This window comes from Liolophura sinensis, chromosome 1 (assembly GCF_032854445.1).
Source record: "Liolophura sinensis isolate JHLJ2023 chromosome 1, CUHK_Ljap_v2, whole genome shotgun sequence".
NCBI classification, from domain to species: domain Eukaryota; kingdom Metazoa; phylum Mollusca; class Polyplacophora; order Chitonida; family Chitonidae; genus Liolophura; species Liolophura sinensis.
In genome coordinates, this window is record NC_088295.1 from 66,260,859 (window position 1) to 66,274,642 (window position 13,784).

General features: G+C 38.4%; 1 protein-coding gene across 1 annotated transcript in view; it reads left to right on the forward strand.

Annotated features, from left to right (window-relative positions):
- Positions 1 to 1,628: 1,628 nt before the first annotated feature.
- The window catches only part of LOC135478692 (alpha-mannosidase 2C1-like), a 40,385-nt gene continuing 28,229 nt past the window's right edge, over positions 1,629 to 13,784 (forward strand). The window contains exons 1-13 of the mRNA XM_064758643.1: positions 1,629 to 1,741; positions 2,992 to 3,117; positions 3,829 to 3,952; positions 4,419 to 4,486; positions 5,344 to 5,518; positions 6,566 to 6,660; positions 7,120 to 7,211; positions 8,155 to 8,261; positions 8,821 to 8,931; positions 10,388 to 10,480; positions 10,880 to 10,996; positions 11,398 to 11,493; positions 12,471 to 12,562. Of these exons, the coding sequence (XP_064614713.1) occupies positions 1,638 to 1,741; positions 2,992 to 3,117; positions 3,829 to 3,952; positions 4,419 to 4,486; positions 5,344 to 5,518; positions 6,566 to 6,660; positions 7,120 to 7,211; positions 8,155 to 8,261; positions 8,821 to 8,931; positions 10,388 to 10,480; positions 10,880 to 10,996; positions 11,398 to 11,493; positions 12,471 to 12,562 (1,400 nt within the window). The 5' untranslated portion in view covers positions 1,629 to 1,637. The remainder of the gene's footprint in view (positions 1,742 to 2,991; positions 3,118 to 3,828; positions 3,953 to 4,418; positions 4,487 to 5,343; positions 5,519 to 6,565; positions 6,661 to 7,119; positions 7,212 to 8,154; positions 8,262 to 8,820; positions 8,932 to 10,387; positions 10,481 to 10,879; positions 10,997 to 11,397; positions 11,494 to 12,470; positions 12,563 to 13,784) is intronic.

Genomic DNA, 13,784 nt, shown 5'->3' on the forward strand with positions numbered 1-13,784 from the left:
TGACCTCATTATTACTGACATCTTTATAGTTGGGGTGGTGTTAATGTAAACAGCGCCCTTAAGTAAATTTAATCAGCAGTTAATTGCAAATACATGTATATCTAAGCATAATTTGTTGAAGTCGACTTCACTAAGACTTACACAGTTAATGTTGCAGGAGTAGCCCTATCTGTCAGTTTATTATGGAAACTGAAATAAAAACTGGACCCACTATATGCGCTAGACCACTAGCTACATATATATTGGATGCCCACGAGTGTGAAAGTTCGTCAGTAACTGGCCAAAGGTCGGTGGTCATAACCATTGGCACCCTGCTTTGCTCCACCCGTTACACAGCTATTACATAAACGAAAATGCTTGATTGTGGCAACAAATCATTTATACTACCCTATACATTTATTTCACCAAGCTCCTGCTGACCTGGCTAAATTTGGCACATATAGGGGCCTAGGCCTACTTTGCACAATATACGTGCGCTTTTGTGAATCCATCTCATAGGATATATAAAAAAGCATGTATGTCAGATATTTTATTTTATGATATTCCTGTTTAAAAACTAAAACTACAAATTCAATACTTATTCTTTCCAACTGCAAGTTTGAAAACGACAGGAGCTTCTCTTTTTACACAACCGGTCCGAAGATCCCTTTGGGATGTGAGGTGTAGGGTGTGAGATTTAGATAACGGGTTATCTCCCCTTGGTAAACGACACCCACTGGGAACCGGCAGGGCTTACAAAATCCATCTTCATAGATTTGGTGTGACATGCTATATTAAGTATACATGTCGTTCTAACCTCTCCATAGCACGGGTAGTGATTAACCGATGAGTTCTGAGACAGGACACAAGCCACATGTAGGCCTTTCATGTGTTGCACTGGACCGGCACTGCTGCAATTCGCCTAGGGCGCTGCAGCCGGCTCAGTGCATCCAGTGTCATACGTGTACTTCACGTTTCGGTCTTGATATTCAAAGGCTGCTCTTAATATAAACGGTCACCTATTGCCACTGATAAGCACATATATTGTGCAATACTCGAATGACGAAAGGCGCCAATCACTATATGTCTGGAGGTGCGGTTTTTCACTTTCGCTTTAAACAGATCGACACAGAATGGTTTCCTGTCACTAATTTACATGTAGGCCTACTGACGACAAAAACGTCCCAGTTATAGATTTGGTTTGATCTAAGCTGTCGTGCTCACTACCATCATTATTCCCCTACTGCTCACTTAAAGTTGAGAGAAACATTGTGTAAACGAATCAGTCTATAAGATCTTTTAATTCAACTAAATAAAACGTTGAGGTCTATTTTAACAATTTCTGATATTTGTATATTTGCAGGTAAATATCAGAAATTGTTGAAATTGACGACAACGTTTAATTTAATCGAACTAAAGATCTTTAAGATGGAGTTTTTAAGGTACACTTTCCATGGCGATAAGCAGAATATGTTAATTGTTGCCAAATCAGGCAAATTTGTGAAGGTTACATTATACTGGCATCCATCAAATCGAACATAGGGAGGATTGTTTTGTGCAAGTGACTCGAGCTTTCTGAGGGATGCTAACGAACTAATATTGTTGCTTGTTCTACTCAGGGTGTAGATCTACTTGATGAGAATTCGTGAACAATCAAGATGGACCATGTTGTGCTTAAAAACAGAAGAACAACATTAGAGAGATGTGAGAAGTTTATATCTGATGAATTGTCTTTCTTCAGTGATGTGAGCCTGTACTGGAAGTAAGTATTAAACAAACAAATATAATATCTCTACCAAGACAGGTCAGTGAGGTTTGTTGGCTTGTTTGTTGGTGTTTTTTTGTTTTGTTTTTAAACTTTCTTCACTGAAACACAACACTCAACAGAGTAAAGAAAGTTGATTTTTAATAAAGCAAAGTATTACCTGGCACATGTCAGGGATTAATATAACAGTGTCTTTTGTATTGATTAGTCACAGGTATTACATACTGAATATGGCTGTAGGCCTACATCCTCATAACCGGCTAAACATGTATGCTGAACAATGAAACATACAAAAAATAGCTCTAATGAATGGAAAAAAAAAGAAAAGAAAAAAAAAAGCACTATTTAATAAAGGCCAAAATTGAAATCATATCTGAAGAACTACAGTACAGTGATTAATTTCTCTGTGTCTCAATCTGTGATGTTCTGTATTAGGAAGGACTGGCTCCAAACTGCGGATGGTCATAGGTTTCCTGTGGGCTCTGCCTGGTTTCCTCCCAACATAGTGCTGGCTACTGCCGTATAAGTGAAATATTCTTGAGCACAGGGTAAAACACCAATCAAATAAAATGAGTTACTGGCCAGTAATTAGTATATCAATATACATTTATATTATTTTTGTCTTTTCTAGGCACTGAAAAGGAAACATTTTTTTTTTGGTAATTAAAATCCTAATTAACTATAATGTTATCAAGTGTTTACCTAGATAATGGTTTCTGAAATTGTCTCATGAATAAATCTAGAGGTACCTGTACATGATCCTGTAGTAAACTAATAGAATTCAGATCTGAGTAAATTTGTTTGTACATATAGCTTACAAAGAAAACTTCTTTGAAAAAGTCGATATGAAAAAGGTAAATTTTTTCTGTGAAGAAATCTGTGGTATTCATTCAATAACTTTACCAAGATTTTTTCTAAAGAAATGCTTAAAAGGCTGTATTGATGAAATCCACATCTTACCTGTTCAGATTTGTCTGCACTGAATGTGAAATCAGAAGGAACTAAACTGTCAGAAGCTTTGTGAATACTTACCAGGGATTGTAAGAAATTCAGTATTCAATCAATGTGTATTAATGGTCCACAAATTAATTGTGTTGTATTACCAGATACCAGGCTTCAGTCCTTTTGTAGGGCAGTTTTGGTTGAACATATAACTTGCAGAACCAAAGACACATGCACATATGTTGGATAACCAATTATTTACATGAAGTTGTACATTGTAGACTATTGTACTTCGCTTTATTCAGAATCTACCCAGAGAAGTCCCCACTGAAGTCACTCACACATTATTCAGCTCCTGGGAGAATCACCTATGATGAGGCCCTCAAAGGGGTTTACAAGCCTGCGAAAGTCGGCGAGTCTTTTGGCCCAGCGTATGTATATAGTGTATTTATAAACATACAAGTGGAGTGGAACTGTGAAAATCGTTCCCTTGATATACCACAATCCTGTCAACATCATCCGTTTTATACGAGACATTTTTTTTATTCTTTTAAAATACCTGCAATCCAACCTTGATATGCCCAAACCAGGGAACTTTGAACGCTGGCCAAACGGAACACAGAGGCGAAACTTGGTCTCAGTGTCTGCGGAGCGTGGGTCCCCTCTTTCTAAACCATCTAAATAATAATCCAAGAAACAAATTAGGCTCAAAGTTTCTCTCCCACATCTTCTTCTTGATGCTAAGAATTTGTTTAGTATACCTTCTTGCTTTTTTGGCATTTCATTCCAATTTTCTGTTAAAGTTTGACCGTTACCTGTCAGGTGTTCATACTCCTCTGACACTGAGGGAGGGTGTTGGTTCAATCCCAGTATCAGGAAGATATTTTTTTTAGATTTTGTTGACGTGATCTAGGTTACATATGGAATTTGATGGAGATCATTCCATCAATCTGCCAAAATGTCAAACACAGTTATATCCAGCAGGTTGAGAGAGCTGATAAGTGACTACCCAAAGGCCAGTTATTTAGTTTGGACTGAACCAATTATTAAATCTTGACGTCATTGTTTATTCTTGACATTAAAGTCTAATCAAATAAATCAATAAACAAATTAAACAAGCAAACTGTGTTTCTGTTTTCCAGTTGGTCAACACACTGGTTCAGGGTGCAGATAGAAATCCCGGCTAAATGGGAAGGGAAGGAGGTGCACCTATTGTGGAACAGTCACTCTGAGGCTCTAGTCTGGCAGAAGAGCAAAGCTGTAGCGGTATGTCATTGCTGCAATTGTTATAAATATAACAGACCGCAGTCATGACTCATAAGGTATTTGTGCACTGATAAGCAATTTACAGTGCAGTGTAATTTTTGCTTTTAAGAATGGCCGCGGACATTTCTCAGCAGATTTGTCGACCTGAAGTGGATCGGGACGAATATTTTCCTGTATGTGCATCCATGAGAGTATAAATTTATTCAATATAAAAACTCTATTTTGATTATACGTGAACAGTCAAAACAAAAAACTAAAGTTTCATGAAGAGCATCTCTAAAGCATTTTGTGAACCTTTAAAATGGTCTTAATTGGCCTGTGTGTTTTGGGTGTTAAACCTTTTCGTTCACATTTGATTCTTTAACTTGGCAGGTGCCTTTTTTGCCAAAGCTAATTGTCTCACAGAAATAATGTTGCTTGTCATATGAAAGAGTACTATTCCATACTGGACATTTGCTCTTATCAGGGTTTGAGCGGTGACAAAGATCGGATCAGCTTCACACTCACCAAACATCTCAAGGCCAAGGAGAGAAGGTAAGAAGGACTACTTAACAGTTTTGTGAGCCCAAAGTGTTTTCGAAAGTAGATGTTTTAATCAAGACAGAGCCAGTCAGGGCCTTCCAGAAAACACTAAATATATATGCTCAAGACTCATAGTTGTACCTGGGTTCAGTAGTAATACTAATACTAGTTGAGGCATCACCATATACACGTAAAATGTATCACAGTGTAAATGTAAAATGTATCACAGGCTGTTGATTGACATGGCCGGATCATTATCAGGTGAAGCCTTTTACATTTACCTCAACTTCATTATTATTGAAGCACTAATTGTTAGGATTATGTAATGGTGGAAGGACTTACTCGCTCTGGGATTTGTACTCTGATCTCCATATCTGAAAACCTGCTCTCTACAAACTTAGCGAAATCTCCTAGCTACTGCTGAAAAACATTTCCCTTTAATGCTCTCCTCCCCCATAAAATATTCCTTCTCTAAAGACCCACCTAGCGCAGCTCAATGACCCAGCAGTCTCTTACCAATGCGGTCACTATGAGTTCAAATCCAACTCATGCTGGCTTCCTCTCCGATTGGATGTCAGACGGCCTGAAAGCAACCTGTGGACGGGTTTCCACCAGGCTTTTCTTGGTTTCATCTCACCATAATGCCGGAGGCTGTTGTATAAGTGTAATGTATAAAGCGAGTACAGTGGAAAACAGTAAACAGAGAAAATGAAATCTAAAGACACACCCATGTTCCAATGCATCTTAGTCCACATCCTAGAACCAGTTTGGGTATGTCACTGACTGTGAAACAAATCAGCATGACTTTCCATTGTTTTGTACTTTTGTACTATCTTTTTCGATATTGATCCCTTTTCTCTGTTTTTCAGTCATGAGTTGTACATTGAGATGGCATGTAACACTCTGTTTGGGGCAGGGGACAGTCTAATAGGACCCCCTGACCCTAAGAAACACTTCACCCTGTCCCAGGCTGAGATCGCAGTCAGAGATAACCAGGCCTTCCAACTCTACCTGGACTTTGAGATTATCATTGGCATGGCCAAGGCAAGATTTATTTACCCCATATATACAGGGCACTTGTGTTCTTGTTTAGTCTTAGGGAAATGTTATAATGTGTGAACATTAAAACTGAATATCACTATAGGTGTAATGGGGTGGTACATGTGACCATTGATGCATCTGTGGAGAGAGGGTCAGAAGTTAAAGTTTCATGTGCGAGAGCTGACGTATTGTAATTCTTCAACATTTTTACATGATTGCAAGGTGTTTATTGCGGCATGTTCTGAAGGCTTTATTCTGTGTTAACAGATAATGTTATACTTTTTGGGAAGCCCTGAAACTGGTTAATCCTACCAATGAAGTTTTGTCTCCGCAATCAGATTAAAAATGTGCACTGAGATTTGCTTTTTCATATGTGAAAAGGCTGATGAATTAATGTAATAGGTGCTGTCTTGTAGAGTGTTCTACTGTACTTAGATTTACGGGTGTCCATGCTGCAGTCAGATTTGGATACCTTTGGCGCCCTGTTATAAAGTTTTATTTACTCCACATATATTGTAATAAAATGAACAACAAGTATCACATAAAAAGCTGTAGTTTCTAATTAGATAGTTGGAGATTATTTGGCTGAATTTTTGTACATGTAATGCTGAATCACTCCAGTTTTACAGGTTTTGTGAGGAAGTTGATCAGGTGTTTGGCAAGAAAGAGTTGTCTCCCCCTGATTCCACACTTCCATTCGCCATTAAACTTGACTGTAGCCATTTCATGAGGCGAATTTTATATAAATATAATACATATATTTATATAATTTATTTTATATAAATATAAACTAAATCTGACTTAGCTTCTATTCCGACTCACTGATTTACAGCGACTTCAGTGGCTTAAACACTTGTAGTATCTTATTCTCCAATGTGATTAGGTCTGTCAGCAACCTGCAGATGATCATGGGTTCCCCCGGACTCTGCCCAGTTTCCTCCCACCATAGTGCTGGCTGGTGTTGCATAAGAGAAATATTCTTGAGTACGGTGTAAGACACCAATCAAATAAATAAGTAAATAAACCCAATGTGTTTGTTTTGGTTGACAGCATTTAGGAGAGAACAACGAGCGAGGTAATGAAGCCATGCTGACAGCCAACAGAATGGTGAATCAGGTGGTGGCTAACGGAGGCTCGTATGAGAAGTAAGTACAATGAACTTGGCAGTTTTATGGTGTTTTGCATTCGTGGAATGAATAAGCCTATTATTTAAGGGAATGTCTGTATTCATGCACGTACAGCTGTGGTGAGTTCAAGTCCGGCTAATGTTGGCGAGTAGGACACAAAACATCAATCAAATGAATAAATAAATAAATCCAGCTCATGCTGGCTTCCTTTCCTGTCGTACATATATATGGGATGGTCAGCCAGCGATCTGTGGATGGTTGTGGGTTTCCTTTCCTCCAACCATACTAATGCTGGTCGCTGTCATATAGGTAAAATATTCTTTAATAAAGTACAGTGTAAAACTCCAATCAAAGAAATAAATAAATAGATATATGTTCACGTATATAAGTTGAACTTTCTGCATGTTGTCTCAGTAAACAATATTTCTAAATGGATATTTTCATTTCATATTGTCAATTTTTTATAAAATTTTCCAGTGCTTTGAAAATTAGCAAGGCTTTTCTGACCCAGAAAAATGGAGAGAGTCAACATGTGGTGTATGCCGTGGGACATTGTCACATTGATACTGGTATGGTTAGTTCAGTATATTACATGTAGCTTCAGTGTTTGTCAGCAGTGTGATACAAGCTGCAGCAAACATTGTGTGTGGCGGCTAGAATTTTGATAAGGAGATGGCAGGGAAAGTAAAACTGCGTAAGGAACATTCAAGAATTTATTTATGCACTTTGCTGAAGGCCATCTTAAATATGTCAAGCTAGAGTGCATGCATAAAGTGAGCCACAATGGTCTTCAGCAAAGCCTTCAAAGCTGTTGTTTTCTCCCTCTATATTGTTTTCTGTTGCTTCTACAATCAATTTTTGCATGTCATGGTGTGATACCTACCATGTGTCTTGTAGAGTCACAAGAGAACACAAGAGAATGAAAGTTTGCGTACTTGATAGTTGTGAAGAAATATTGCATGTATTATTGGGTGGATATTATAAAAATCTAAGTGACTGCTTCCCATCACAAGAAAAAAATTTGATTATTTTTTCAGGAAAAAATGTTTCTCCAATCCCTGTAAATGAGGTAAAAAAATCACAAAGACTACTTACTATAGATCATTTGGAACTGCCAAACACTGGGTTGCTGTATGTGGCTGGATTATCAGATTCCTGTGCCTTTTCCTTAAATAGTTGCCAGCATCAGTGTGCAGAAATGTAGTTTTATAGATAATGTGGTTTTAATCTATGAAGAACTTGAATCATTCCAGTATTAAATGAGTAAACAACTGATAACTAAAATTAATTTTTTTCCCCCGCTTCTTTTTAGTAAGTGTGCATGAGTGCATTTTCTTGTACGTTTTCTTCCAGTAAAGTGTGCTAAGTGGTACATGTAAGTCTACCAAGGCTTGGTGTACACGAGGCGTATAGTTGAGGAAAGACATCTTCTACCTCTTTATTACATAAAGTATTCATATACTTGCAAATGCCATACTAAGCTATGTGCATTTCGTCTTATTCTTCACACAGCATGGCTGTGGCCATATGCTGAGACAATACGGAAGTGTGCCCGTAGCTGGTCTACAACACTTACACTGATGAAGGAGTACCCAGACTTCATATTTGCATGTTCTCAGGTAAGCTTCATGTATGCCTGCATGGAAAACATAACCATAAACTATGATATTTATGGATCTTCAGTAGTTATTTTATTCTGTTGGATAAACAGTATTGATTGGGTTGGGTAATATTACGCCTTCACAAAAAGTAGGCTTTTAATGTCAAGACAGAATAAATTCTCCAAAATATGTATATTCGTCGTCATGTGGAAATGTTGAAAATTTACAATATGCTGTACATGTTACTTATTTTGGTTGCACGACAAAAACTTGACAGGCATTTGTGCATGTAGTGTTTTTTGAACCTATGGGTAGTAAATAAAGAATGGGGTGTGCCGAGGCTCTAGCAAAAGAAGCAAGTTTTGTAGCTCCTGGAACAGTATTGCCTCTTACTTACTTAAACAACACCACAGGTGATTATGAATAACAATAAATGTAGCTGGCATTGTTTAACAAGTAGCTAGAAAACTCTGCTGTTTCATTGGTTACATTGTTTATTTTCCCTTTTAGAGGACTGGCATTCCCCACACACGTACAGTATTATGCATGCAAACACACTGTATGGTTTGGTTTGCAGGCACAGCAGTATGAGTGGGTGAAGGAGCACTACCCTGGACTATACACTGAAATCAGCAAGATGGTAAAGACTGGCAGGTTCTTGCCTGTGGGAGGGTGCTGGGTGGAGATGGTAAGCTCATTTATACGGTGTACATATGTGAAATAGTGATAGAAATAGCTGAATAATAATCGTTATCTAGTGTCTTCCATCCATTTAAGGAAAAGGTGGAGAGGCTTGAATTGCTGATGCTGTCGAGAGTTGCCTCCCCTGAATTGATATGTTTACCAAGACACTCACATACACCGCAATTTTAACTTACTCAGATTTACTGAGATTGAGCTGCTCAGTTAATTGTGCTCAGTTTGATTCATTTATTGATTTATTTGATTGGAGGTTTATGACGTACTCAAGAATATATCACTTATATGTAATTCACCAGCATTATGGTGGGAGGAAACCAGGCAGAGCCTTGGGGAAAATTGTACTCTATTTAATAAAAACATGTATATGCACTTAGATGTAATCAGACATTCGTTTGCGTATTTGCACATGATATCATGTCTGCTGAAATTGCTCATGACCAAAATCTCCAAGGATAGAAATGACAGTAGCTGGCAACCTTTTTTTTTTTCAAATGTAACCTAGAAACTACAAAGACACAAGGGTTGTTTTTAAGAAGACTTAAATGTTAACCCTGTTCTGGAAACAAATTTCTGTGTGGATGATGGGGAACAACTTGCGTTTTTCTTTTAAGCAGGCATAATAGATCACAGCTCAAAACAAATTGCGGATGGCTCAAGTGTGCACCATCTTTGCGGAGTTATCTCTCCTTGATGAAATGCCATCCATTTCCATTTCATTTTATGGGCTATTAAGAAGCTTGAAACAGTGAGAAAAAATATTGACTGTGACATGCGTATAATTGGTCATTGAAATGTTGTTATTTTTGTTTCTAATTTTCTTCAAGCATGCTTATTATTTTCAGGTATTAGTTAACCACGATAAGGTCTAGAGGAACTGTTATGTTATGTTAAAGCCAAAGGAGAAGAAAACTTAAAAACATGACACTATAGGCTGAAAAGAGCACATTTTTTCTATCTGGTGGTGCCTGCTGCATAATTTTGCAATTTTTCCTCGCCGTACACGTAAAGCCTGAAAACAGCAAAGCTGGAATAAATCGCTAAGTCCATGGCGTCATCCATCTTTATCACTCTGTAATTTATGCGAGGGGTGTGTTGGCTCTAAGTCAATGAGAGTCGTTAAAACTGCTTGTTCGTGTAAACTTGGAACCTATGTCCAACATTCCAGCTTCCCAATCATCAAGCTGTTCACTGCCTCCTGGGAAGAAGAGTTCTACCGGTAATGTACGAACTGCACTTTGGCGGTTTCTCCTCCTAACAAAGAAGACTTTCAGACTAGTTGATTTTGGCGCTGACTTTTTTTATAATTTATCAATTTGAGGTACATATTAGAATTTTTTTATGGCATGCACTTGTAAGGAAATACATACTCTTTTCAATGGTATTTGATTGATATTTAAATTTCCTTCTCCTTTAAAGTACATTTTCTCCCATGTATATCTCAGGATGGGAACATGCCAAGTGGAGAGGCCTTTGTCAGACAATTCCTGTATGGTCAGAGATACTTTCAGCAGGAGTTTAACTTCAGGTGTAAAGAGGTAAGCAATTAGCTATTTTCTGGGAAATATGTGAAACTGATTTCCAGGAAATTTAGTAAGTTAAATAAGGACATATATCCCTGGAGCACGTTGGGACTGTTTGTGCTTGAATATGAAGTTGTTTTAGGAGAATGTCTGAATATTAATGAGCAAAATTTAAAAAACCTTTATAAGCCTTAGAATTCTTTAGTATAGATTCTACTTCAGTTATTAGTTTATAAATCAAAAAATGATTGATTTCTGGTTTGTTGTTATGATGTCATTTGTCAAAACACTGATAATAAGCCATGCACTGCTGCTGAATTCTTAAGGTCTGTTGAAGGTATTGTAGAATTATAGTTTGATTTACCCTTAGTAGTTATGTCTAAAATACCCATAATATTGCATTTTTGTCCACAGTTCTGGTTACCAGACACATTTGGTTATTCCGGTCAGTTACCTCAGATCATGAAGTTATTCGGACTGGATAGATTCCTTACCCAGAAAATCAGCTGGAACCTCATCAACAAATTCCCAGTAAGAAAAAAATTGAAATTCAGTTAACATTAGTTTGCTTCAGAGTCATTTGATCTTAAGACTTCGTCAAATATACATGTAGATTAGAATGGCTTCCTGAGAACTTTTGATGTTGGTTGTTTGCTTTCATATTAATTGTATATCTGGTAATGGAAGGTATGATGAATGTGCTGGTGTTAGCTCCAGCTGTAGCCTCTCATCACTGAAGTGATGAAGATTTATTTGTTACTGGTTCGAAGATTTGGAGCTGCCTGATGTTCCTGGCATATTGAATTTAGCTGGGTTTCAATAAAATTTAATCAGTGCGTAAGAAAAAAATGATAAGAGCAAGTTGATGAAGTCAGTCTGATGAAATATTGCTATAAAACAAAACATCATGTGCAGCCATAACCTGTTTTCAGCACAACACGTTTTGGTGGGAGGGTATAGACGGCAGTCGTGTACTAACTCACTTCCCCCCAGGGGACTGTTATACCATGAAGGCACAGGTGGAAGAGGTAGGCCTAAACACAAGGGCTCTAACAGCTCTCGTCTTATACAGCCGAGTCCTATGTGGATGCTGCATGACTCAGTACATATCAGCATGTTAACTCATGTCATCCTCATTTCCATCTTGATTATGCATGTAATATCATTATATTCAGCATATACAGCACATTTACATCATGTAATATCATTATATTCAGCATATACAGGACATGTACATCTTGAAATATCATTATATTCAGCATATACAGCACATGTACATCTTGTAATATCATTATATTCAGCATATACAGCACATGTACATCATGTAATATCATTATATTCAGCATATATAGCACATGTACATCTTGTAATATCATTATATTCAGCATATACAGCACATGTACATCTTGTAATATCATTATATTCAGCATATACAGCACATGTACATCTTGTAATATTCACATGTGGATGTTCGATTGTATTTCCTTTTGTAGTGGCATAACAAATTGTTAAATGTATGCTTTAGAACCAGAATGTTCAGCTTTCTTTCTAACAAGGTAGGCCAACGACCGTACAATATGTCGGTTTTACCGACTACAGAATACATGTAGGAACATCCGGAGCATAAGTTTGACTGAGCGCCCCAAGTACTTTAGTGCGATTTCGCCTACTGCCGGGTTAAAGCACAGTGATGGAGTAGGGCTAGGCTTGTATAAGACTAGACATAGAATTGTGCTAGTCATTGGGGTGTATCAGTATACAATATAGAATGATATATTCTTCTGCTTTTTTTTTTTATTAAATTATTGTTTTCAAATCAGAAAATAGTGTAGTATTAAAGCAGTGTACAATGTACATGTGGTTCCAGTGAAATGTTTTGCAAATTATTGAAGTTTCAATAGCTTTTTTTTCCGAACCATTCTTCTGTTTTTTGTTTGTTTTGTTGTTTAAATGATTGTTTTTCCACTTCTAACTCTTCCACTTCTAACTCTTCCACTATGTTTAGATTCTGAAAACGCGGGATAACCATGGCGACAAAGGACGCAGTGCTAAGACCATGTTTCTGTTTGGTCATGGAGATGGAGGTCAAGGACCCTCGTGAGTTTCACTGGTTTTCTCTCCTGGATTCTTGTCTCATATGGTTGCTTTTGCATTTTTTGCTTTTGAGAAAAAAGGAAACATGTTACTCAATAGACCATGTTAAGTTTACTGGTTTGGCTGCAGCATTTTTACCTGGAGGTTTTTCAGGTATCTGGCAAAGGTGATGTTGACCAGGTTCTCTAGGTCGGGTATCTGGCAAAGGTGATGTTGACCAGGTTCTCTAGGTCGGGTACCTGACAAAGGTGATGTTGACCAGGTTCTCTAGGTCGGGTATCTGGCAAAAGTGATGTTGACCAGGTTCTCTAGGTCGGGTGTCTGGCAAAGGTGATGTTGACCAGGTTCTCTAGGTTGGGTATCTGGCAAAGGTGATGTTGACCGGGTTCTCTAGGTCGGGTATCTGGCAAAGGTGATGTTGACCAGGTTCTCTAGGTCGGGTATCTGGCAAAGGTGATGTTGACCAGGTTCTCTAGGTCGGGTGTCTGGCAAAGGTGATGTTGACCAGGTTCTCTAGGTCGTGTATCTGTCAAAGGTGATGTTGACCAGGTTCTCTAGGTTGGGTATCTGGCAGAGGTGATGTTGACCAGGTTCTCTAGTTTGGGTATCTGGCAAAGGTGATGTTGACCAGGTTCTCTAGGTCGGGTGTCTGACAAAGGTGATGTTGACCAGGTTCTCTAGGTCGGGTATCTGGCAAAGGTGATGTTGACCAGGTTCTCTAGATTGGGTATCTGGCAAAGGTGATGTTGACCAAGCTCTCTGGGTCAGGTATCTGGCAACACTGATGTTGACCAGTTTCTCTAGGTCGGGTATCTGGCAAAGGTGATGTTGACCAGGTTCTCTAGGTCGGGTACCTGGCAAAGATGATGTTGACCAGGTTCTCTTGGTCGCATACCTGGCAAAGGTGATGTTGACCAGGTTCTCTAGGTCTGGTCTGTGGCAAAGGTGATGTTGACCAGGTTCTCTAGGTTGGGTATCTGGCAAAGGTGATGTTGACCAGGTTCTCTAGGTCGGGTATCTGGCAAAGGTGATGTTGACCAGGTTCTCTAGGTCCAGTATCTGTCAAAGGTGATGTTGACCAGGTTCTCTAGGTTGGGTATCTGGCAAAAGTGATGTTGACCAGGTTCTCTAGGTCGTGTATCTGTCAAAGGTGATGTTGACCAGGTTCTCTAGGTTGGGTATCTGGCAAAGGTGATGTTGACCAGGTTCTCTAGGTCGGGTATCT